The following is a 26,199-nucleotide window of genomic DNA, read 5'->3' on the forward strand; positions in this document are numbered from 1 at the left end:
TTAAGGATCTGGCGTTGCCGTGAGCTGTGGTGTAGGTCACAGACACAGCTTGGATCTGGTATTGCTATGGCTGTGGCATAGTCCAGCAGCTGTAACTCTGATTGGACCCCTGGCCTGGTAACTTCCATATGCCACCAGTGTGGCCCTAAAAAGACCAACATAAATAAATAAATAAATAAAAATAAAATTTATAGAAACATAGGGAGTTACCGTTGTGATACAGTGGAAATGTATCGGACTAGTATCCATGAGGATGCGGGTTCTATCCCTGGCCTCGTTCTGTGGGTTAAGGATCCAGTGTTGCTGTGAGCTGTGGTGTAGGTCGCAGAAGTGGCTCAGATCCTGCATTGCTGTGGATATGGTTTAGGCCAGCAGCTACAGCTCCAATTCAACCCCTAGCCTGGGAACTTCCATATGCCTTGGGTGCGGCCCTAAAAGAAAAAAAAAAAAAAAACCTTTAGAAATACATATAATTTAATTTTTTTTAATTTTTTTCCAGTTTTTAACATGTAGGTGTCATTTTTTTGTTGTTGTTTAATTTCTTCTATATTATTATCCAAATTGATCCTACAGATTTATAAGTTCCAATTTGTTTCTCAAACTAAGGTTTTCTCTTTCCCTAGAATGGTTGACCTACAATGAAAACTATTAATATTAACTATTGTGTATTGGGTTTGTATTGCATTTCCAATTGATTCATTGACCCCCTTCCAACAAAGAAACATGATAAAGAGACACAATTTGTTGTCTTTTTTTTAAAATTATTAAAGAGATATTAATGAGAGAAAAAGAATTCTAAGGACGAAACTTAGAATATGTATTTAGTTTTTTAAAATAAGTAACATTCATGGAGTTCCCATCATGGCTCAGTGGAAATGAATCTGACTAGCATCCATGAGGATGTGGGTTCGATCCCTGGCCTTGCTCAGTGAGTTAAGAATCTGGCATATAGCAATGCAGTGAGCTGTGGTGTAGGTTGGGGCTTGGATCTCATGTTGCTGCAGCTGTGGCGTAGACCGGTGGCTACAGCTCCAATTTGACCCCTAGGCTGGAAACCTCCACATGCCGTAGGTGTGGCCCTCAAAAGACAAAAAGAAAAAAAAGTAAAAATTGGAAAAAAATTCTGGAAAATTCAAAAAAGCCAGACTTGAATTTACTGTTGCTGGGCAACTATTTACATTGTATTTACAACTATGTATCAGGTATTATAAGTTAACTAGAGGTGATTTAAAATATCCTGACATGGGGGTGGGGGATGTGCTTAAGTAACCTGCAACTACTGCACATTTTATATAAGGAACTTGAGCACTTGTGTTCTGGGGTGGGGCGGGGCAATCTTGGAACCAATCCCTGCAGTTACTGAAAAACGACTATACAAACAAATATGAGTATACTCTTTTTATTCTATTCCTTTTCACACATAAGCTAACATACAAAGTTGATTCTGTACTTTGATTTTTTTTACTTAACACCATTTTGGAGCTCTGTCTCATAGTAGTAATTTAGACATTATTCTCTCTCTTTTTTTTTTAAACTGGTCTTATGTTATTCCATTATATGGATAGATCATAATTTATTTGATTGTTCCTCTATTAATGAATATTGAGGTAGAAGGTTTCTTTCTTAATTTCTAATATTATGTTTTCTCTCTTTCATACAGAAGAAATTTATCTAATTTATTAACACTGATTTTGGGGGGCACTCTGCAGACATATTTGTATCCTTTAAAAAGGACTTACAACAAACATTCAGAAATAGTTCGTAGAATTTCACAAGGTGATCCTAAAATTTAGAGGGCTGAAACTAATCAAGACAGTTTTGATGAAAACAAAGTTTGAACAGAAGAATCACTTTAGAACAATCTATATCATAATAATTAAATCAATACTATATTGGTGTAAGGGAAGACTAATATCCAAAAGAACAGACTAGAAAAACCTAGAAACAGACTCATGTATAAGTTGGATTTTAGTAATAAGCCAAAAAGGCATTACAAAGCAGTGGGAAAGGATGGCCTATTTGTTTAATAACATGAGACAATTTATTAATTATATGATAAAACCCCAAATTAGATTTTTAGTTTATGCTGTACCCAAAAATTAATTCCAGATTTGGGTTAAATACTTAAAAGTAAAAAAGTAAAACTTTTTAAGAGTTTAAACCTGAGTGAAAGTAAAACTCCTTTTGGCCCAGTGGGCTAAGGCTCTGGTGCTATTACTGCAGTGTCTATGGCCACAGCTGTGGTATGGGTTCATTCTCTGGCTCGGGAATTCCCACATGCTGCAGGCATAACAAACAAACAAACAAAAAGTATGCCTTAGCTTCCTTATCTATAATTTGGAGATAATAGTCCAATAAAATAGGTACTATTGTAATGAAGATTAATAAATTAATATATATAAAGTACTTAAAACATGGCTTGTATAAATAAGCACTACGGAAGTATAATTATTGTTATTATAGCAGTATCCCTTTATGGGTTTAGAGAAGAACTTTCTGAACAATGTTAAAAATAATGATGTATGATAACTTTTAGTATTTTAAAATATAAAGCTATAAAAAATACAAAAATAAAAAGATAAGCATTGACTAATGAAAGTAGCTTAGGAGTTCCCATCGTGGCGCAGTGGTTAACGAATCCGACTAGGAACCATGAGGTTGCGGGTTCAGTCCCTGCCCTTCCTCAGTGGGTTAACGATCCGGCGTTGCTGTGAGCTGTGGTGTAGGTTGCAGACGCAGCTCGGATCCCGCGTTGCTGTGCCTCTGGCGTAGGCCGGTGGCTACAGCTCTGATAAGACCCCTAGTCTGGGAACCTCCATGTGCCGCAGGAGCGGCCCAAGAAATAGCAAAAAAGACAAAAAAAAAAAAAAAAGAAAGTAGCTTAAACATATCTAACCAACAGAGTATTAGCACAGAATTTATAAAGGACTTTCACAATTTCTTTACCAGAATGAAAAAGACTAATAGGGAGTTCCTGTCGTGGCTCAGTGGTTAACGAATCTGACTAGGAACCATGAGGTTATGGGTTCAATTCCTGGCCTTGCTCAGTGGGTTAAGAATCCGGCGTTGCCGTGAGCTGTGGCATAGGTTGCAGACGTGGCTCCGATCCCAAATTGCTGTAGTTATGGCTTAGGCCAGCAGCTGCAGCTCTGATTAGACCCCTAGCCTGGGAACCTCCATATGCCGCTGGAAGTGGCCCTAGAAAAGACAAAAAAAAAAAAAAAAAAAAAAAAAAAAAAAAAAAAAGACTAATAGCCAGTAGAAAAATGGGCAATGAATTCAATCAAGCAGTTAACATTGAAAAGAAAACCTAACTGGACAACAAACATCAAAAGATACTCAGCCTCATTAATAATCAGGAAAATGCCAGTTAAAACTGTTTCACATGTATCAGATTGGTAAAAGTTTTTTGTGTGTGTGTCTTGTGTCTTTTGTCTTTGTTTTAGGTCTGCACCCATATGAGAGTCCCGGGCTAGGGGTAAAAGTTTTTAAAGTCAGAGGTTAATAAATTTGGAGAAGGTGCTAAAAATGGCTCAGCAGTAACAAACCCAACTAGTATCCACGAGAAGTCCCGTTCAATCCCTGGCCTTGCGCAGTAGGTTAAGGATCCAATGCTGCCATGAGCTCTGGTGTAGGTTGCAGACGTGGCTTGGATCTGGCGTTGCTGTGTCTGTGGTGTAGGCCAGCAGCTGCAGCTCTGATTCAAACGCTAGTCTGGGAACTTCCATATGCTTCAGGTGTGGCCCTAAAAAAAAAAAAAAAAAAAAAAAGACAAAAAAATTAAAATAAAAAAAATAGAAAATAAAAAAAACCCCAGGAACTCTGTACACTATTGATACGAATGAGAATTGTAACCACTTTGGAGCGCAAGTTGGCAACACCTAGTAAGGATGAGGCTGAGGAGTGTCAGTGTCAATTTCACTTCTAAGTATACACCTTAGAAATTTTATGCATATACCCTGGAAAATGATAAAGACTGCAACCTTCTTTATAGTAAGAAAAGGTGGAAACCACCTAAATTCTTATCCAACGAAGAATGGATAAATTGATTATGGAATACCTGTATCACAGTTAAGGTTATACTGGATCTACATGTATCAACATGGATAAATCTCAGATCATAACATTGAATAGTTAGTGAACAAAGAAAGTCACAAAAGTGTAGGTATAGTTTAATGCCAATTATGAAAGTTTTGAAATAATTGTATACATTATTTATGAGCATATATACATATATGCACACTAATGAAACATAACATTGATGTAAGAGATCCTTTCAGAATAGTAAATTCTGAAGGGAGGAAGAATAATTATATTTACTTATTTTTAGGAGAAAAGATCTAAAACAAATGTAGCAAAATAATGTTAAATCTAAGCAGTAGGTGTCTGTTATAATGTGCAAATTTTTATGTGTTTGAAATATCAAATAATTTAACTTTTAAAAAATTAGAAATAAATATACATTCCTTTGGTTAGAAAAAACAAAAACTACCCTCTGTGCAGCACACAATTAGCAGTTAGCCTGGATTTGAGTCTTGGCTTTACCAGTGCCTAGCTGGCTGGACTGTCTTGTGTGGCTGCACATAACACCAGCAGGCATTCTCATAGTCTAGAATGTGAATGACAGCTTTTCACATTGTGTAACATGTTGATTATGAGACCTTGGACAATTGTCTAAAATTCCCAAAGCCTCAGTTTTCTCATCTAAATTAAAGCAGCAATATGTATCATATGTATTGTCAGATTTTAATAACATATGTAAAGTGTTTAAGATAGTGCTTAGCATATATCAATCCTCAAACAGCTAATTTCATTCATATGTAAGATTATTCCTGTTTTTGTCTATATTGTAAAATGAACCAAAATTTTGCTTATAGCACTGAAACTATAGCAACAACTCCTGTTACTATACTTTAAAGGGATGTTCCCCCTGAGTTGAACCTTATAGCTTATTAATGCCTCCCCATTGTTTTAGTAAGGTTTTTTTTTTTGGTCTTTTCTAGGGCCGCATCCACAGCATATGGAGGTTCCCAAGCTAGGGGTTCAATCAGAGCTACAGCTGCTGGCCTACGCCACAGCCACAGCAACGCAGGATCCAAGCCACTTCTGCGACCTACACCACAGCTCACGGCAACGCCAGATCCTTAAACCACTGAGTGAGGCCAGGGATGGAACCCACAACCTCATGGTTCCTAGTCGGATTCATTTCCGCTGCACCACGACGGGAACTCCAATGAGTTTTTTCTTACCAAAATCTTTAAAATATGGATTCTACTTCTTCTAACCTAATTAGAGCAAATGGCACATTCCCTTTTATGATGATTCAAGATGGTCATCACATCCGTTTTTATACTCTTTAGATGTTATAATGGCTGGAGGTTCAAATGGCAGTCGACATTGGCAAAATAGGTGCACATCCTAGGAGATACCTTAATATTTCCTCTCTTGAGACATATGTGCTTAATTCTGATTTTACCTTTTTATAAAAATGAATTTGAGGAGTTCCCGTTGTGGCTCAGCAGGTTGCAAACCCAACTAGTATCCATGGGGATGCAGATTCGATTCCTCGCCTCTCCCTCAGTGGGTTAAGGATCCAGTGTTGCTATGAGCTGTGGTGTAGGTTCCAGATGTGGCTTGGATCCCAAGTTACTGTGGCTGTGGCTGTAGATGGCAGCTCCGATTTGACCCCTATCCTGGGAACTTCCATATGCCACAGGTGCAGCCCTAAAAAGCAAAAGAAAAAATAAAAGCATTGCAGTATGTACAACATGCTCTCTCTATCAGTGTGACTTTGATTGCCTTTTATAAAATGATTTCCTAAATCAAAGAACAAAGTAGCGTCCCAATTGTCTTAGCCTCCACAACAGCTGTTCCTTTAAATTGATAGGTGATAGTATCAAATTATGCCTAAGAACACAGATTCTATAGTCAGATAAACTGGAGTTCTAATTTCAGCTCTGCCCTTTCTTAGTTGTATGACTTTGGTCAAGTTATTTTAACTCTTTATGAAATTTGCATAATAAGATCCCCTCCCTTAAGGGGATTGGCCAGATTAAATGAAAATATGGATTTAAAGTGCTTATTATTATATCTGGTGTATGGTATGTGTAGAGTAAATATCAGGCACCATCATCACAATCCTAGTACATACTTTATCAAATTTTCCATTTACCTTTTAACCTTTCTATAAAACCAAGAGGTACTTTACCAGCAACAGCATTTTATCATTATAATTGGCAGCATTTTGTTCTAAGTAGTATGTAAAATAGTGGTGCATCTTAAACTGTGATCATCTTATTGTCAATGACATGTTAGATTCGGAGAAAGATGATAGTACATGCTCAGTTAATATTCATAAAATAAAATTTTTATCAAGGACATGCAAATTCTCAGCAGGTATTCAAAGTGTATTATATTGGCAATGTAATAAACAATATAAGACCTTTGAGAGCTTCACCATACGTCTATTTCCTTGTCCTTAATCTTATTAATGGACACATGAAAAATGGTTTTTTTTTTGGTTTTTTTTTTTACATGAAAGGTGATTAAATTGCATATATAACCTTAAATAATGATTTTTCTAAGTTTTCTGTATGTTTGAGGCTTAATGAAATTCTAGCTACAAACAATATAATTTATTTATTTCCTGGCCTTGCCCATGTCATGCAAAAGTTCCCAGCCAAGGGTTGAACCCAAGGCACAGCAGTAACAGGAGCCACAGCAGTGACAATGCCAAGTCCTTAACCACTAGGCCACCAGGGAACTCCCTAGATAATATACTTTCTTGTGTTTTTGCTTTTTTTTTTTTTTTTTCCTTTTTTTGGCCGCCCCTTGGCTTAAAGAGTTCTCAGGCCAGGGATCAGATCTGGCAATGCCAGATCCTTTAATCCACTGTGCTGGACTAGGGATTGAACCTTCATCCTGGTGCTGCAGAGATGCAGCTGATCCCATTGCACCACAGCAGAAACTCCGGGACAATATACTTTTTTAAAAAAACAAACAAACAAAAAAATTGGGGGGGAGTGGGGGCTGCACTCGTGGCATATGGAAATTCCAGGCTAGGGGTCGACTTTGAGCTGCAGCTGCCAGCCTACGCCACAGACATAGCAATGCCAGATCCAAGCTACCTATGCCACCCACACTACAGCTCACAGGTCCTTAACCCACTGAGCAAGGCCAGGGATCAAACCTGTGTCCTCATGGATACCAACTGGATTCATTACTGCTTAGCTATGAGAGGAACACCTTGGATAATACACTTAAAATTTTACTTTTAATATTTAAATTACACTGAAAGTTGTTGGATCATGCCCCTTTCCTTGTAATATCTCTTCTATAACTGTGTATATTTTTTAAAAGCCCCCATGTTAAATATTCAGTGTAAATTGAATCACTGAGGTAAATCACAAGACAGGAAAAGGATCATTTTACTGGAACTATCCCTCTTTCTTGGTTCAGGCTCCAAGTTTCCCAAGTGGTTAAAACCTGCGTTACAAATTATCTTTTGCTAATTTGAACTTCCATGGGAAAAAAAACTAGTTAAATGCATGAATCCTTGGGAAATACTTGGATGTTGAAATTGTCCAGTTATCGGGTATTTTATTTTTTGAGATTTTTTCAAGAGAAGTTAATCTGATGCTCTTCAATTTAAACTACAGACCCTTAATTCACCAGCACAGATCATGGTAGAAGCTGACAAACAGTTCATCTGCATTGACAGGCAATTTACTTTCTTCAGAAATGAATTATCCAAGAAAAACAAGAACATAAAAAACATAAATGTTGTTACATAGTTTCTCTGCCTGGAATTTCCTTCTTCCACATTATTGTTGCTGCTCACTATGTTAATAAATGAATATTGTGATAACTCTGGAGGGGACAGCAGTCTATTTTGTCTTACAAAGCTTCTTTTTCCTTTTTTTTTTTTTTAATTTCGGAGTACCAGTACTATCTATTATAAAATGCACAGGGTTATTGAAGAGGCATTGAGGCCTAGTGAAAAGACAGATTTGGAGTTTTATAGGACTGGGTCGAAATCCCAATTTAGCCACTTACTGTGTAATTTGATTTCATTATTTAGGCTAGCTTACCCCCAGTCTCTTCAGTTGGGCAAAGGAGTAATAATGCTTATGTTGTGGCTCAGCAGGTTAAGAATCTGACCAATATCCATGAGGATGAAGGTTTGATCCCTGGCCTCACTCAGTGGGTTAAGGATCCAGCATTGCCATGAGCTGTGGTGTAGGTCGAAGACACAGCTCCATAAGTAATAGCAATTACTATGATCAGTAATTACTTCAGTTGTTAACCAATTTATTCATTAATCTCCTGCCTTTTCATGAAGTATTTATCTAAAGGCAGGAGTACTCTCTTTTTTTTTTTATTAAAATAAAGCTCAATCTAAGGGCTCTAATTTAGTGTGAGCTTTGCCAAGCAGAACAGTGTCCAAAGGCTTTACTGAATTCTCTTTCCTGAACTTATTTTTTTGGCCTCACCCATGGTATGTGGAAATTCTTAGGCCAAGGATGGGACCCGCAGGAGTTCCCATTGTAGCTCAGCAGTAGCAAACCCAACTAAGATCCCTGAGGTCACAGGTTTGATCCCTGACCTCGCTCAGTGGGTTAAGAATCCAGCATTGCCATGATCTGTGGTGTAGGTTGCAGATGTGGCTTAGGTCTGGTGTTGCTGTGGCTGTGGCATAGGCTGGCAGCTATAGCTCTGATTTGACCCCTAGCCTGGGAACTTCCATATACTGCTAGTGTGGCTCTAAAAAAAATTTTTTTTTTTAAAAAAAGGTGTGGAACCTGCACAGTTGCAGCCTGTACCATAGCTGTGGCAGCGCCAGATCCTTAACCCACTGCACCACAGGGAATGTCGTTTCCTTCCTGAACCTTGATCTCATAAAACATGTGGAGCATTCACAAAAAACTTGATCATCTTTAAATTAAGACATCATTGTTTTGGAGTTCCCATTGTGGCACAGAGGAAACAATTCCAGCTAGTATCCATGAGGATGCTGGTTTGATTCCTGGCCTCACTCACTGGGTCGGGGATCCAGTGTTGCTGTGAGCTGTGGTGTAAGTTGCATATGTAGCTCAGAACCCGAGTTGTTGTTGCTGTGGCTGTAGCTCCAGTTTGACTCCTAGCCTGGGAGTTCCCGTCGTGGTGCAGTAGAAACAAATCCTACTAGGAACCGTGAGATTGCGGGTTCGATTCCTGGCCTCGCTCAGTGGGTTAAGGATCCAGTGTTGCCATGAGCTGTGGTGTAGGTCACAGATGCAGCTGGGATCTAGTGTTGCTGTGACTCTGGTGTAGGCCGGCAGCAACAGCTCCAATTAGATCCCTAGCCTGGGAGCCTCCATATGCCATGGGTGCGGTCCTCAAAAGACGGAAAAGACAAAAAAACAAAACAAAACAAAAAAACCTATTCCAAAAAATTGCAGAGGAAGGGACACTCCCAAACTCATTCTATGAAGCCACCATCACCCTGATACTAAAACCAGACAAAGATACCCAAAAAAAAGAAAACTACTGACTCCTAGCCTGGGAACCTCCATATGCCACAGGTGTGGCCCTAAAAAGCGCAAAAAAAGAAGGAAGGAAGAAAGAAAGGGAGGAAAGAAGGAAAGAAAAGGAAGGAAGGAAAGAAAGAAACTTTTTTCCTCTAATTTAGTTAATTCACCTTTTTACTTTTTTATGCTTTCACCTTTTTCCTTTCTTTGGAGAAAATATGAATTACATATCACAAGGTATCTTTAAAGCACTTCCAGTTCCTATTCTGCTGTTTATCTGGAGAGCTTCTATGCAGACTATTTTATTCTACAATAAGGGTTGACAAACTTTTAGCTAAGGACCAGGTAATAAGTGCATTAGTCCTTTCAGTCATACGGTCTCTGTCATAACTACTCCCCTGCTGTTGTAGCATGAAAGCAGCCATAGACAACCCATTAATGAACGAACGTGGCTGTGTTCTGATAAAACTTTGTAAAAACAGACTGTTAGCCAAATTTGGCCCACAGGCCATAGTTTCCAACCCTTGCTCTATAGTATGCTGGCTCAGCAATGAACCCTGTCACCATGGCTCAGAAGATTTATATCGTACATCTAGCAAAGGACTTGAACATAGGTGAAGCCATCTGAAACTGATACTTAGCAAATGCTTCTCAGACCACAGAGCTGTGTACTCTGTTTGGAATGTGTTCAGTAGCATGATTATCTACTAGAGCTGTTCCACCCATCTTGTGGCCGGCTGTCTTCCTGCCTTCTTCACAGCAGAATGTCTGCCACTTATAGGCCTCACCATTCCTGCCCCAGATTGGAGTTACTGCCTTTTGTATCACTATAAAATTGGGTGTTAGTGTTGTTGTTCCTTCATCCTCCTCTTTCTGAACATCTATTCTTTCTTTAGTTCCCCTTCCCAGCTGTTTCTCCTGTGCAGTGTATATTCTTCTGAGCAGCTTAATTGTATACTTCTTGCTAATGAGTGAGAGGTTTCCTGTCCTTTTAACAGTTAGTGACTCCATCACATAGTATCTGATGTATGGCCCAAGACTGACTGACTTAGTAATTTTCGAGATTTCATGCTGCACAAAGGTTGTTTGTTTGTTGACAGGGTTTCTTCTTTGCCTTAATTAGGCTTACTTTCCTGTATTTTTTAAAATCAGTATTTTGAGGCCCCCCAAAATTTATACTAGGTGCTGTGCTCAACAAAGATGAACAAAATAGACATTGTCCCTGCCTTCATGAAGTTTAACAAAGAGGACACATATCAAGTAAAGAAATACACAAATCATTAATTACAATTGTGATAGGTGGTAGAAAGTTAAAATATAATTTGCAATGACAAAATCTAGTGGCCTAGTCTTGAGAGGGTCAGAGAAGGCTTCCCTGAGGAAGTGATTGTATGCATATAATAAACCTTGAATAGATATTTGTTAAATTAATTCAGAAAAGCTATTATATTTAAGGTAAAGCCTGAAGAATTGGAAAGAATTAACAGATAAAGTTTAGGGAACAAAAGTGAGAAGGGAGTCCAGACAGAGCAACATTTGTGAAAGACTCTGAGCTTGTGTCTTTCAGTGAAGCAAAAGATGGCATGAGAAGAGGCGGGGGGAAACGTTGCTTTTCAGAATGAAGTGCTCAAGGTAGCCAGGGTCATGTTAATAAAGGCCAGCAGACTAGGTTTAAGGATCTGGACTTCATCCTAAACATGATGGGAAGCCGTTGATATTTACATGATGTGTTCCTAGTTCCACATGGCTTGAATACTTGCAGTTGTCAGAAAGCCAAGCTCTAGACACTTCATAAAATCTAATTCCTGATAAATAAAATAAAATTTAACCTGAGCCATTTTATTTTTGTCTTCTACATTTGAAACAGGTATAAAATCCCTTTGTCCACACTGCAACTTTCAAATTTCCACTTGTTAACAGTTTATGTCCCCATAATACTGGTATCTATTTGGTAGAGTAAAGTACACTGTTAAGAAGTTAATAAAAAATATTTGTGTGAAGTTCCCGTCATGGCTCAGTGGTTAATGAATCCAGCTAGGAACCATGAGGTTGCAGGTTCGATCCCTGGCCTTGCTCAGTGGGTTAAGGATCTGGCGTTGCCGTGAGCTGTGGTGTAGGCCATTGGCTACAGCTCCGATTAGACCCCTAGCCTGGGAACCTCCACATGCCATGGGAGTGGCCCTAGAAATGCAAAAAAAACAAAAAAAAAAATATATATATATATTTGTGGAATCATAGACTACCATATTTCAAAGATATCAGAGATCATTTAGTCAAGATTATAAGAGGCCCCTTCAAGTATCACCAATAAATAAAGTTGCCTTCTGCTGGAACTCTGCCAATAGCTCTAAGTTCACTACTCTCAACATTGTTCATTCTGGGTTTTAGGGGTTTTTTTTTTGTCTTTGGTTTTGTTTTGTCTTACCACTTTGGCCTTTCACAAGTTCTTCCTTCTATGAGTGAAAATGTCTTCCATTCCCTGCCCTTAGTTCTTGTTCTGTTTCTTAGAATTGCAAAATATAAGCCAAATTCACCATTTTGTAAGTGGTTAATAGAACAATCTTTACTTAAAAACCAAGATGCTCTAATAAAACCTGAGATCAGATTATAAATTACAAAGTAGGATATTTAAAGAATCATTAGGGTAAACACAGTAGAATGAGATAGTGATTTATCTTCTGTGACATAATAACTAATAAATAGCATAAAATTAACTGTACTCTGGACTAAAACCTTCTTTCTTTCCTTTGGTCAACAAACAGAGCACCTAATATGGGAGTACCATCTTATTACATACGCTAGAGAATAAATAAAAAGAGTGAGGGTATTAGGATTGTAAGAGCTTGTTTTAGAGTTTGTGATTTCTTTTGAGAGAAAAGATTTGTGTATTTATGTAAATGTAATAGGAGAACACATGTCAAGTGAGCAGTATGCTAAAAAGGGCAATAGAGGGATTTCCCTGGTGGCTCATCAGGTTAAGGATCCAGCATTGTCACTGCTGTGGCTCGAGTCGCTGCTGTGGTGGGGGTTCACTCCTTGACTCAGGAACTTGTGTGTGCCATAGGCACAGCCAAAAAAATGAAATACAAATAAAGAGAGCAGTAGAAATTCCAAAGAAGAGATCATGATGGGCTGGCATGGAGTCTTCTTCTGCAAGAAATATCTGAGTCACCAAGTTTCTCCTTAGAATGGGATGAAGCAAGCCTTGCTTATTATGTTTATCCTCCTTTTCCTACCTCCATTTTCCCCTCCATCCACACTCGGACCAATTCTTTGGCCTCGATGAGCCTTCAAACAGTGTTTATTGAATTGAATTACTTTATTGCCCATACTATGTTAGTAATGTTTAAGATGTTCCATTCCATAATAATCATCTGTTTTCATTCTACTCCATGCTTTCTAAATTTTTTTCAATGAATACATGTTTTTTAAGTAAAATGAATGTACATGAAGCTATTCCTACCTCTTGTGGGAAGGCAACAAAGATCAGCTTTTTGAAGATATATGTAAAAATGAGAAAGTTTTATTTTCACTCTCTTGAAATGGGTTCTGTTAGGAGCTTTTCCAGTGTACTTTACGATGACCTGCAGCTTCTTCTATCCTGGGCGACCTTATAGGGATTAAAATAAGTGGATTATGTGGCGTGATAATAATAACACTCTCTATTTAGCGGCAAAGCTTTGCTCATAGTTCCTTATTTCTCTATCTGTCGGATTTCTTTCAAGAACTCTTTTATCATGTTTCTTTTCTTTCAGCGGAACGGAAACCCCCTCTTTTCAACATGAACGCCATGAGTGCCTTGTATCACATTGCCCAGAATGACTCCCCAACGTTACAGTCTAATGAATGGTAAGAGTGAGCTGTTATTTTAAGTCTCTGAGAAAGTCACCATTTATATTTGGTACTTTCATTAAATTACATTTTAAATATTTGACCTAGAGAGCATTTCATTCGTTCACTGCATATTATGATAATGGACATTGATGCTTTATAGGCCTAAACTGTCTACACACACACACACACACACACTTTATTTCAGCTCTCATTATGGTTTTTGTTCTTACTGTGTGCAGTAACTGAAATTCTACAGGGTACATGCCCCTTCCTAATAAGTCTAATCTCTTTAAGTCATGATGGTCTCACATTGATCATCTCAGTCTTATCACTTCTCAGCAGAGATAAAACATCCTCTCTGATGTTGTTATTTTTCCAGTTGTCATTTTTTTCTTTACTGTATATATATTTAAACGTCTTGAGCCAGATCATATACTATCTACTCAGAAAATGTATTGTTCCTTGCTGAAAATTTTTGCATTTTGATAACTACTGGGGTCACAGAGTTATAGAAAAAGGGCAGTGTCAAAAAAGAGTAGACAGAATAGAATTTTCAAGAGATACCTTAAACTTGAAAATGGTTCCATTCTCCTGTTATTCCAAAATGTTTTTTGTTTTTTTTTTTTTTTTTTAGGGCCGCACTCGCAGCATATGTAGGTTCCCAAGCTAGGGATCTAATCAGAGCTACAGCTGCCAGCCTACACCATAGCCACAGCAAGTCCAGATCTGAGCTGTGTCTGCGACCCACACCACAGCTCACAGCAACGCCGAATCCTTAACCCACTGAGCAAGGCCAAGAATCGAACCCATAACCTCATGGTTCCTGGTCAGATTTGTTTCTGCTGTGCCATGACAGGAACTCATATTCCAAAATATTTTATTAAAAATCTAAAATATATGGTTTGTGGGATTTCCCCTGTGGCACAGCAGTATACATCTCAGACGTTGTCCCTGCAGCAGCTCAGATCACTGCCATGGCGCAGGTTCAATCCCAGCCCAGGGATTTCCACATGCTGCAGGCGTGGCAAAAAAATTTTTTTTTCCTGTAGATGAAAATTATTTAAAGTGATCAGTGTTTTCTACAGACTCTGATTTTACTTTCTTTCCATATGTTTGCACACACAGGACGGACTCCTTTAGGAGATTTGTTGATTACTGCTTGCAGAAAATGCCTCAGGAAAGGCCAACATCAGCGGAACTATTACGGGTAATTTTTCAAATTTATATTTGAGGAGGGGGATTTAAAGTCATGTTGTAGTGGAACATAGTAAATCATTCCTGTGGCAGTTCATCATGACAAACTGGATTAGAATGTGCTGCCTTGTCATTTATCCATAGATAGCGGCTCAGCACACAAGTAGCAAGATTATCACAAGGATTGTGCTACATATTCCGTGTGGATAGTTTTCCCCCCTATCTTTCCCTTTTCTTTTTCTTCCCCACTCCTTTTGCCTTATGACAAAGAATATTTCTCCCTGCTATGGTCATCACTGTGATATTCCTGTAACCAATATCTGCATGAACTTTAATGCAATGCTTTCTGGACCAAGTCTGCCAGTGGTTCAAATACTAACTCTGAGATTTTCAGTTAGGTTATTGCCAGATCATCAGGCAGTGAAGATATGTGATAAATACATAAAACACATTTACAGGTACAAAATGACACATGTGTAAGAATACTCATTCCAGCTCAGTTTGTAATAGCAGAAGACTGCAAACACCATAAATGAGTTAGTTATAAATATTACAGTCCATCTGAGAATGTAATGGAGCCATTAGAAAGGATGAGATAGTTTTGCATGTAGTGATTTGGAACAATACTCAAAACACTAACCTAAAAAATTCAGGGTAGAACAGGGTTTATAGTTTGCTACCATTGGTGGAAAAATAAAAAAGAATATTTACTCCTATATGCATAGAATATCTCTAGAAGGACATGTAAAAAAAGGGTGACATTGCTTGGTAACTCTAGAGACAATTTTCTTTCCTACTCTCCCACTCTATTTTTACTTTCTGAAATTTGTGCCAAGGGTGTGCCCTTAAAAGGCAAAAAATTAAAAAATAAAACATAAATTTGATGTTCACCACCAGTCCTTTTACCTATTTCTCTAGTCCCTAATTCACTCTTTCTTCCATCTTCCCTTCCTCCTTTTTGCTCCCTTAATTTTTCTTTCATCAGTAAATTGGCTGAATTTTGCTATTGTGCAATTACAAAAAATTTTTAAGAAAAAAATGTAAATATGTTTTTTTAAAATTTTTAACCCACTGCGCCATAGCAGAAACTCACTTATTTCTCTTTTGACATTCTTTATCCTGGGCTTTTCAGGGGAAGTCTTGTAGAAATTTGTTGTAAGGAATTCAACTATTTTTCTCCATTTGGCGCTACCTAGTTCTTCCCCCCACCCCCCGCCTTTTTTTTTTTTTTAATTTTTTTTTTGCCGCCTTGCAGGATATGGAGTTCCAAGCCCAGGTATCAGATCCGACCTCTGCCACATGTGCGGCAGAGGTAGATCCTTTCACCCACTGTGACAGGCTGGGGATCAAACTGGCATCCTGGTCCTGCAGATAAATCCATTGCACTGTAGCAGGAACTCCCATCCCCCAACTTTTTTTCTTTTTAGGGCCACCTCTGTGCAAATGGAAGTTCCTAGGCTAGTGATCCAATCAGAGCTCCAACTGGTAGCCTATGCCACAGCCTTGGCAATGCCAGATCTGAGCCACATCTGTGACCTATGCCACACATAGCTTGCATCAATGCTAGATCCTTAATGTACTGAGCGAGGCCAGGGATCCAGCCTGCATCCTCACGGACGCTATGTTGGGCTCCTAACCTGCTAAGCCACAATGGGAACTCCATCAAGTATTTTTAAATAATTCATCTTTTCCTCAAATTTTATTCCTGATGTTAAAATGTCACTTTCATATGTATGTGTGACTGGGTCACCTTGCTGAACAGTAGAAAATTGAAAGAACACTATAAACCATCTACAATGCAAAAAATAAAAATCATTAAATTAAAAAAAAAATGTCACCTTCACGTAGAATTAACTTAAATGGAAAACTAAAGTAAAATTGCTGTGGTTAAAAAGCAGAATATATGGAGTTCATACATTCTTCTTGGTGGCTCAGCAGGTTAAAGATCTGGCAATGTCACTACTTTGGCTCTGGTTACTGCTGTGGTGTGGGTTTGATCCTTGGCCCAGGAGCTTCCACATGTTGCAGGCATGGCCAAAAAGAAAAAATTGTGGAGTTCCACTATGGCACAACAGGATCAGAAGTGTACCTGGAACACTGGGATGCAGGTTTGATCCCTGGTCTGGCATGGTGGGTTGAGGATCCAGCATTGCTGCAGCTGTGACTTGAATCTGCTCCTTGGCCTGGGAACTCAATATGCTATAGGGCAGCCTAAAAGGAAAAAAAAAGGCAGAATATAAATGTTGTAAATATTAACAATGTAAAAATAGTAATGTAACTAGAAAAATGTAGGAGAGAGGGAGAGTGTCTAAAATGATATTTCATAAGTTAATATTTATTTCTAGGTGGCAGAATTTGGTGTGATTTTCTTTTACTTTCTTTTCTTTTTTTCACCTTTTTTTTTTCTTTTTTTTCTTTTTTCTTTTTAGGGCCGCACTTGCAGCATATGGAAGTTTCCAGGCTAGGGGTCGAATCAGAGATTAATTTTTTGGCCTACACCACAGCCACAGCAACACCAGATCTCAGCCACATCTGTACATACACTGCAGTTCTTCCTTAAACCACTGAGAGAGGCCAGGAATCAAACCCACATCCTCATGAATGCTAGTTGGGTTCCTAACCCACTGAGCCACAATGGGAATTCCTTCTTTTACTTGCATTTCTCTGTTTTATTTAAATATTCAAAGGAAATATATTTCCAAGAACAAAAACACTATTCTTTTAAAATTGTCTGAGAATCTCCAACTGTATGGGTTTGGGAACAGTGAGGAGATAGGATTGGAGACAAAGAGAAGAACAGGAGCAGAGACATGCAGGTGTGAAATGCATAGCATGAGGCAAGATTGATCTAGAATCTGCTGTGCATTGGGTAGGAAGGAGGCATAGGAGTGACTAGATTGAAGCCTAAACTTCAAGCAGGAACCTGGCTATATATATATAAAGGGCCATACTTTACAGTAGAGGAAGGGAGACGTTTATAAGACTTTGAGTGTATCAATTTTAAAACACATAAATAGATAAGGGTTTAATTACCTCATGGAATAAGAAGTCTAGGACATTGGGAAAGGACATGTTAGAAGCAGTCCAGAGCTGTAAAAAGCTCAGAAGCTCCTCCTGTCTTGCTACTTCACCATCCTTATTAGCACGTGACTTTTATCTTCTTGGTCATAAAATGGCTCCTGTATCTCTGGAACTCTTTATTCCAGGCAGGAGAAAGGAGGTAGAGCAAAGGGCCAAAGGCCTTCTCTTCCTGTGCCTTGCTTTTTATTCTGGAAAACAAAGCCTTCCTCAGGGCTTTGGCCTATATGGCCTATATCTCACTGGCCAGAGCTTATTGTTATCTGTAACTGCATCAGAGGTGGAGTCCAACTCTTGTGTTTTTTCTTCTTTACTATAAAGGAAGGCAAAGAAAAGAAGTTGGAATGGAGGACAAATGGGATACAGCATCTGTCACAACAAATGACATGATAAAATCTGTTTTAGAAAGAGAATTGTGGGAGATCATCCGAGAAGAAACCCAAAGTAAAGATATCTGGGTTGCAGGCCTAGCTCTTCTGCTGTATAGCTGTGTGAATCACTTAACCCCTCTGGGCCTAAATTTCTTCACCTTGGAATTAAAAGAATTTCTAAGAGCTATTATTTCTGCTCTAAAATTCAGTATCCTAGGTTTGCTAAAAACCAATTTGCTCTTGTCTAATTGCAGGCACTGGAGTAGCAAAATAATTTACTTTCTCTCTCTCATTCTCCTCTTGAAATAGGCAGGCTACACTTCCTTCTGGGAATGATGTTTCATTTTCAGAAAGGACTCTTTGCAGAGGAAGAGATATTTTATTTTTAAAAAGGGAGCAAAAGCCACAATTCCCTGAACAGCAAAGTTGGGATGAAGAACCACAAGGCTTTTTTTTTTCTCTCACAGTGGTCTTTCTCCTCTTTTCTGTTTAACCTAAAGAGAAATTAAACCTATTCCATTCTTTTAAGGCCTACCCCATTATACCTCATTTTCCCAAAGCTTTCAAATTATAATTTCATTTAAGTGAATTTTCTTTCTTTTCTTTTCTTTCTTTTTTTTTTTTTTTTTTTTTTTTTTTTTTTTGGTCTTTTTAGGGCTGCACTTGCGGCATGTAGAAGTTCTTAGGCTAGGGGTCGAATTGGAGCTATAGCTGCCGGCCTACACCACGGCCACAGCAACTGTGGATCCGAGCCAAGTCTGCCACCTGCACCACAGCTCACGGCAATGCTGGATCTCCAACCCACTGAGCAAGGCCAGGAATCGAACCCGAATCCTCATGGATATTAGTCGGGTTCGTCAACTGCTGAGCTATGATGGGAACTCCACTTAATGTGAATTTTCCACATAACTGAACCTTTTCTTTAAAAATCAAAACCCTCTCTTCTTACTTTTGATCATTTTCTGTGGTAATCATGTCAAAATAAATGATACGCTTCTTTGCCTTCTTAAAGAAAGCATAATTTCACTTCTTGATGGCTCCAAAACAGTAGCATTTCATGAACTTGTAGAGTATAAAAGGACTATATGAAGGGCATTTTCCCCTTTGCAAAATAGCTCACAAACTTTGGTTTGTTTTTATTTGGCTGGTTGGTCTGTGTCAGTTATGGAATTTCCCTCTCTTTCTTTCTGTTGTGGTCAGAGAACTTTCAAAAGATTCCTCTTTCTATCACAAGTAATCCCTCTAACAGTTCTTGGTCCTTTGTTGTCCCACTTTTGTTCCCTCTTTCTAAACTGCTGTAGGCTGAGAAACCAGGAAACCAGAATCAGTGTTAAAGATCATTGATAATATTGAAAGTGAATACTGTTTATACCAAGAAAAGCTTATGGACTTTGGGGCAATTGTTTTCACTCCTCAGTGGCCCTTTCCCCTTATTTCTGGTTATACAGTTCTGTAAAGGGAAGATGAAGTTACCAGAATTCTGACCTCTGGATAAATGGAATGGCGACCATATTTTCAAGCATACATTACATATGACCACAGAAATAGCAAACAAAATATATATACGAGTTTGTTTTTAAAAGGATAGTGTATTAGAATTCCTGTCATGGCTCAGTGGCAGCAAATCCAACTAGTATCCATGAGGACGCTGGTTTGATCCCTGGCCACACTCAGTGGGTTAAGGATCCAGTGTTGTCGTAAGCTGTGGTATAGGTCAAAGACATGGCTCACATCCTGTGTTGCTGTGGCTGGGGCTTAGACTGGCAGCTGCAGCTCTGATTTGACCCCAAGTCTGGGAACTTCCATATGCCACAGGTACAGCCCTGCAAAGCCAAATAAATAAATGAATATATGGGTAGTGTATGTGGAGTTCCCTGGTGGCTCAGTGTGTTAAGCATCCAGTTTTATCACTCCTGTGGTTCAGGTCACTGTTGTGGTGCTGGTTTGATCCCTGGTCTGGGAACTTCCGCGTAGTATGGGTACAGCCAAAAAAAGGGGTAGTGTAGGGTGGGGAAGAGGATTGAGGAAAATTATAACAAGAATATTCTATACTTTGCATTGCTTTTTCTTATTTTGTACTTTTCGATGTGAAAGTCACAAGCCTCTCAGCTACTATTTAAAGTTCTAGTCATTGTTATTACTTGTATGATAATGGAAACCTCAAGCATTCTCAAGTAAATTCTCAAAGTCCACAAAATGACGCTTGAGGAAGAAGAGAAAATCATAAATCTCTCACTTCATGAGATATGTACTGTATGAGAGGCTACATGAAATGAAAATCATACCTTATTATTACTACAAAATCCACAGAACTATTTTATGTCTATTTACTTTTATATCTAAATCTTGTACCTAAAAATATATTTCCTCATTATCATTTTCTGTTTTTTTCTCCTCCCTTAATCAGCATGACTTTGTTCGGAGAGACCGACCACTCCGTGTCCTGATTGACCTCATACAGAGGACTAAAGATGCTGTTCGTGAGCTAGATAACCTGCAGTACCGGAAAATGAAAAAAATCCTTTTCCAAGAGACACGAAATGGACCCTTGAATGAGTCACAGGAGGATGAAGAAGTAGGTTCTTTCTATTTTAGCCAGCACTTAAAGAGTGCCTACTATGTGACAAAGTTCTGGACAGGGCACTATAAAAAAAACCTTGGAGATAACAGTGCAATTGATGCTCTCTGCCTTAAGAGACATGCAGCGTTGCGGAAGAGACTTTTTTTTGCCTTTTTGCCTTTTTAGGGCCGCTCCCGCGGCATATGGAGGTTCCCAGGCTAAGGGTCCAACTGGAGCTACAGCTTCTGGCCTACACCACAGCCACAGCAACGTGGGATCTGAGCCGCATCTGCGACCTATACTACAGCTCACAGCAATGCCAGATCCTTAATCCACTGAGTGAGGCCAGGGATCAAACCCGTAACCTCACGGTTCCTAGTTGGGTTTGTTAACCACTGAGCCACTACAGGAACTCCCCAGAAGAGACATTTATAAAAGAACTCTTGGAGTTCCCGTGTGGCGCAGTGGTTAGTGAATCCGACTAGGAACCATGAGGTTGCAGGTTCGGTCCCTGCCCTTGCTCAGTGGGTTAACAATCTGGCGTTGCCGTGAGCTGTGGTGTAGGTCGCAGACGCGGCTCAGATCCCGCGTTGCTGTGGCTCTGGCGTAGGCCAGTGGCTACAGCTCCGATTGGACCCCTAGCCTGGGAACCTCCATATGCCGCAGGAGCAGCCCAAGAAATAGCAAAAAGACCAAAAAAAAAAAAGAAAAAAGAACTCTTAAATATAAGGCAAAGTATGAAGAATGCTATAGAGTTAGAGCACCATGCAAAGGTCCATAGTAGGGAGAGAGAAGTCATCTGCTGGTGGGGATTAGTGAAGATACAGATAGTTTCTGACAGGCTGGTATAGGGCATTTTAGACTCAAGAAACTGCTGTGCTTTAGGAAGATTTTCCTGGCAATAGAGTGTAAGATGGATTTGAATGAGTAAGATTCTGGATAATAGTCTACACAAGAGGTAATAAGGGCACTATCTATGGGAAGGGGGGAGGAGGGAAGGAATATTTGAGAAACACTGTAGAAGTAGATTTGATAATACAGTGCTTCTCATTGAAAGTGACCATGGCAGTGAGGAGGAGTTTATGATGATTTGAGCCTAGGTGACTAGAGTATGTCAATACCAAGAACAGTGAAAAAGAACCAAGGAGAAAGTGTAGGTTTGGGATGATTTCACTTTGTTGCCTATTAATTTTAAGGTCCTGGCATCATATGTACTGACAGAGTATACAGATGGGGTTTTCAAAGGAAAGATAACTTTCTGGTTTCTTATTCAAGTAACTTAAGAAGGATTAGTTGAAGGCAAGGGTAATGACAGTTGGAACATTTGAACAGAGATGTCTAGCATTTGGTTGGGAAATGCAGATCTAGAACACATGAAAGAGGTCTGAGTGAAGAGTGGTTGGTTGGGGGTCAAGAGCATTTATTTAAATAATGATGAATCAAGGAGTTGAATTTAGAATGAGAAGAGGGCCCATGCTGTATAAGAAAAGGGAGACTTAGGAGAAAAAGGCATCACAGATGTTAAGCATGGATTGTTTCAAGAAAGGAGCAGCCAATACCATCTGATGCCACAATGTGGTCAAGTTAGACAAGGACCAAAAACAGTGTTAACTGGGTTTTACAAGTAGGGCCTTCTTGATGGCCTTAGTAAAAGCTGTTTTACAGAAATAGTGAGGGTGAATAGTAAATTACTGTGGGTCGTAGAATGAATGGGAAGTGAGAAAGCAGAGATGGCAAAAGTTGGTTATTTTAAAATTCATAGGTTTGGCCAAGAAGGAATGGTGACTAAAGGACAAGTATATAGAAAGGTACATAAATATAGGGCAGGCCTCTTTGTATTTATATGCAGAGGCCAAGGAGCCTGGACAGAGACACTGAAGATAGAGGAAAGAGATGTAGTTAGAGAAGGAGGATCTCAGGAAGTACACAGGAGCAAGAACATTAGCACAGGGATTAGCCTTGAACAAAAGAAAGGACTCCTCTTCTTGTATAACTAGATTAAAAAACAGGAAAAGAGCTGTTTCCTGGTGGCATTGTCACTCATGCTGCTCAGGTCACTGCTGTGGCAGAGGTTCAATCCCTGGCCTGAGACTTTCACATACCATGGGTATGGACAAAAAAAAAAAGAGAGAGAGAAAAAGAATGAAGAATGAATTTTAGTTTAGTTTAGTTTTTTAATATAAAAGAAAATAAAACAAAGTTATTTATCAATAATTATAAAAAATAAGAAAGTTGAATTGGAATATAAAATCTCTTAATTGCATATATACAAATGGTCCCCTTTAATTAGGAAAATAACACTTATTATAATGTAATATATTATCTAACATTTTAAATTACCAAATTACCTTTGTCAGTGATTGCTTATATTTCCATGGCTAAGCAACAATTCATTAACATTATGTATGTATGGTATGGTTTTTTGAAAATGGAGTTTTTTTGGAGCTAAGTTGCTTTAATTATATTATTTAATCTTGCATCAAAAGATATCCCACTGTGATGGATAAATTATATGTTCTGATTATTTTACCACTTCTCAAATAGTAGGCTTTGGACTAGTAGTGATGAATACCAGTATTATTTAACAGATATATTTAATAAGATTACAGAGGTAAGCATGATAGAATTGCTTGAGGGAGGCAGAATTTAATTACCTGTCCGGGACAGTAGAATTAATATCCCTGCTTAGCTATGAAGTTACTCAATAGTGACTTGCCAAGGAGCATATTGCTTATCAAATCTCTGAAAACCCACTTCACTCTCATTTAGTTTCAGGTAACCACTGCCTTGTCTGCAGGTATCCTAGTGGTCACCTGTTCAGTAGCCTGCAGCCTTTCCCTAGCACCTTGATGTTCCTGAACGTCTCTTAGAAACCTGGCCTAATACTGCTTACTGAATAGCAATATAATAGTGTGATAGTTGCATATGACAGGGGAAAGCCCTGGGAGAGCATCATTTGGAGTCTTATGACCCACGACACACATCTAGAATGGCCCCTGGGGAAGGCATTGAGGTGAATTGGAGATGTCTGAAAATGGTGAGAAAGTAGTGGAACCACCACATGAAAAGTTTATCCTTGTAGATTTGGCAGAAAAGCACCTTGGCATTGCAAAATTGAGTTTGCTTAATAGCTTAGTCAATGGATTGGTGCTTTATCTCCAGTCATTCTTTTTTAACCTGAGTGCGCCGTTTTTATAGGACAGCGAACATGGTACCAGCCTGAGAAGGGAAATGGACAGCCTGGGCAGCAACCATTCTATCCCAAGCATGTCTGTGAGCACAGGCAGCCAGAGCAGCAGTGTGAACAGCATGCAGGAAGTCATGGATGACAGCAGCTCTGAACTTGTAATGATGCATGATGAGGAAAGCCCACTAAATTCCAGTTCCTCTGTTGTGCACAAAAAGGTAGGTTCCATGGTCCCCTTCACAGCTCTAGGCGTTTGCCATTATACTGAAGCCAGCTCAGGTCATGTAGCATCCAGATAGTTTTAATTCCCTTTTTTCAACTGAAAGGTGGTACTCAACCTAGCATATGATAGTTCAGTTACAGTAAAAAGATAATGAAGGACTAGGCAAGCTGTATCTGTGCCTATTTCTTCACATTCCTCTCTTGCTACTCTGATGTCTGCCACCTTCGATAAACAAAAATAAGTAAATCCATAAATCTCCAAGTCAAAGAAACTGGTAAGTTCCTCTCTAAACCAATAACCTTAATACTGTAGATCTTAAAGTCTTTCGAGGAAAAACCCATTTGTTGTGACCTTTTAGAAGTATGTTCTTTCAGAAGTATGTTTCTTACTGAATGGTCCCCAAATACTCTTTGTTTTAGAAGCAGTTTCCACTCTTTTCTATTGCTTCTTGGATTTATTGTTCCTAAGACTAACTTTCTGTCTGCTTCAATGTTCTGGCTTTTGAGTGAATGATTCTGATTTTTGTTTTGACTTTACTTTTCCAATTGAAGAGCCTCATTTCATTCAAGCCTATCATGGTTTATAAACTGAAATACTTTATTTAAAAAATGAAAAATATTTCAGAGCTTCTTTCAAAGTAATTTCTATAAAATGAGTATTTCACAGAATTATCAATAAGTCTTTGGAAGAATTCCCAAAAGTGATTTAAGTGTCCTTAGGTAAGCAGGCCATAGTGTGGAACAGTGGAAAAGAATCCTTCATAACTTTTTCTTTAGTGGGTATATGTGAGTTGTGTATGTATTTATTTTCTTTTCTTTTTTTTTTTTTTTAATTTTATTTTCCCACTGTACAGCAAGGGGGTCAGGTTATCCTTACCTGTATACTGTATGTATTTATTTTAGTAAATATCAGTGATCACACTCTAATTCTAGTAGGAGAACAAATTTAAGAATTTTTTTTTCATTCAGACTTCTATTGGTTGTGCATTTTCCTTAGGAGTAAAAGGAAATTGAACAGGTAAGGGTGAAGGGCAGTCCATGTCATGAATAGTGGAATATACATTTATTTTCTGAATTGATTAACTTATTCATTTATTCAGCAAACATTGCTGGGGACCTTTATTATTTGCTAGGAACTACAGTAGGCTCTGTGGATACAGACAAATAAAACAGACATGATGCCTTCTTAGAGCTTATTATCTGTGGGGGAGGTTAAGCAAATAATCAAGTAACTATATCATGTAATTATAAATTTGCTCTGGATAAAAGAGGGCTTTAGCAGGAAGTAGGGAAAAGTCTCCCTTCCTCCAATGAAGTGACATTTACGCTAAAACATCAGAGACATGTAGAACTTAGCTAACCTGGAGTTCCCGTCGTGGCGCAGTGGTTAACGAATCCGACTAGGAACCATGAGGTTGCGGGTTCGGTCCCTGCCCTTGCTCAGTGGGTTAACGATCCAGCGTTGCCGTGAGCTGTGGTGTAGGTTGCAGACGCGGCTCGGATCCTGCGTTGCTATGCCTCTGGCGTAGGCTGGGGGCTACAGCTCTGATTCAACCCCTAGCCTGGGAACCTCCATATGCCGCGGGAGCGGCCCAAGAAATAGCAACAACAACAACAACAAAAGACAAAAAGACAAAAGACAAAAAAAAAAAAAAGAACTTAGCTAACTTGAGGTGAAAAAAGAGGGTGACTCAGGAAGCAACATGTGCAAAAGCTTTGAGACAAAAGGAGCTTTGTATGTATATATAAGGAAAAAGGGGAAAGATCAGAGGTTAGAGCTTGGTGAACTACATGGAAAGTGATATGAGACCAGAGAGGCAGCAAGGACCCAGATCTTCAGAAAGCCATTAAAAACTTTCTTTCTTTTTTTTTTTTTGTTTCTTCTTTTTTGGCTGCCCTGTGGAATATGGAGTTCCCAGACCAGGGATCAGATCTGAGCCACAGTTTCAACCAATACCACAGCTGAGGCAAAGCTGGATCCTTAACCCACTGTGCCAGGCCGAGGATCAAAACTGCATCCCAGTGCTGCAGAGATGCCACCTGTGCCCGTTGTGCCACACAGGAAATTCCATAAAGGCATTTTGAGGAAAGAAACAATATCATGCAGATGCAGAAATTTGCTAAGAGTTTAGCATTGTTAGCTGGCCTTCTTTGAACATGGGCAAGTGATCATGTATTTGAAAAGCAGAAAAGGTTTTGCTGGGCTCTCTTTTTGAAAGGAGCGATCAGGGATACTGATAGATA

At 38.9% G+C, this 26,199-nt stretch overlaps 1 protein-coding gene and 1 long non-coding RNA gene across 2 annotated transcripts in view; both read left to right on the plus strand.

The window, feature by feature from the left end:
* The window catches only part of TAOK3 (TAO kinase 3), a 181,895-nt gene that overhangs the window by 103,208 nt on the left and 52,488 nt on the right, over window positions 1–26,199 (plus strand). The window contains exons 10-13 of the mRNA XM_003483429.5: window positions 13,265–13,358; window positions 14,469–14,550; window positions 20,394–20,561; window positions 23,745–23,951. Of these exons, the coding sequence (XP_003483477.1) occupies window positions 13,265–13,358; window positions 14,469–14,550; window positions 20,394–20,561; window positions 23,745–23,951 (551 nt within the window). The remainder of the gene's footprint in view (window positions 1–13,264; window positions 13,359–14,468; window positions 14,551–20,393; window positions 20,562–23,744; window positions 23,952–26,199) is intronic.
* LOC146396570 (uncharacterized) lies at window positions 1,660–7,867 on the plus strand. Its single transcript, XR_014826142.1, has 2 exons — window positions 1,660–1,717; window positions 7,680–7,867. It is a non-coding gene; the product is annotated as an uncharacterized LOC146396570 (long non-coding RNA).

The sequence above is a fragment of the Sus scrofa genome, chromosome 14, assembly GCF_054392235.1.
Source record: "Sus scrofa isolate SSC_HxYL_T2T_F1_AM1 chromosome 14, Sscrofa_HxYL_maternal_Yorkshire_Landrace_v2.0, whole genome shotgun sequence".
In the NCBI taxonomy this organism is placed as follows: domain Eukaryota; kingdom Metazoa; phylum Chordata; class Mammalia; order Artiodactyla; family Suidae; genus Sus; species Sus scrofa.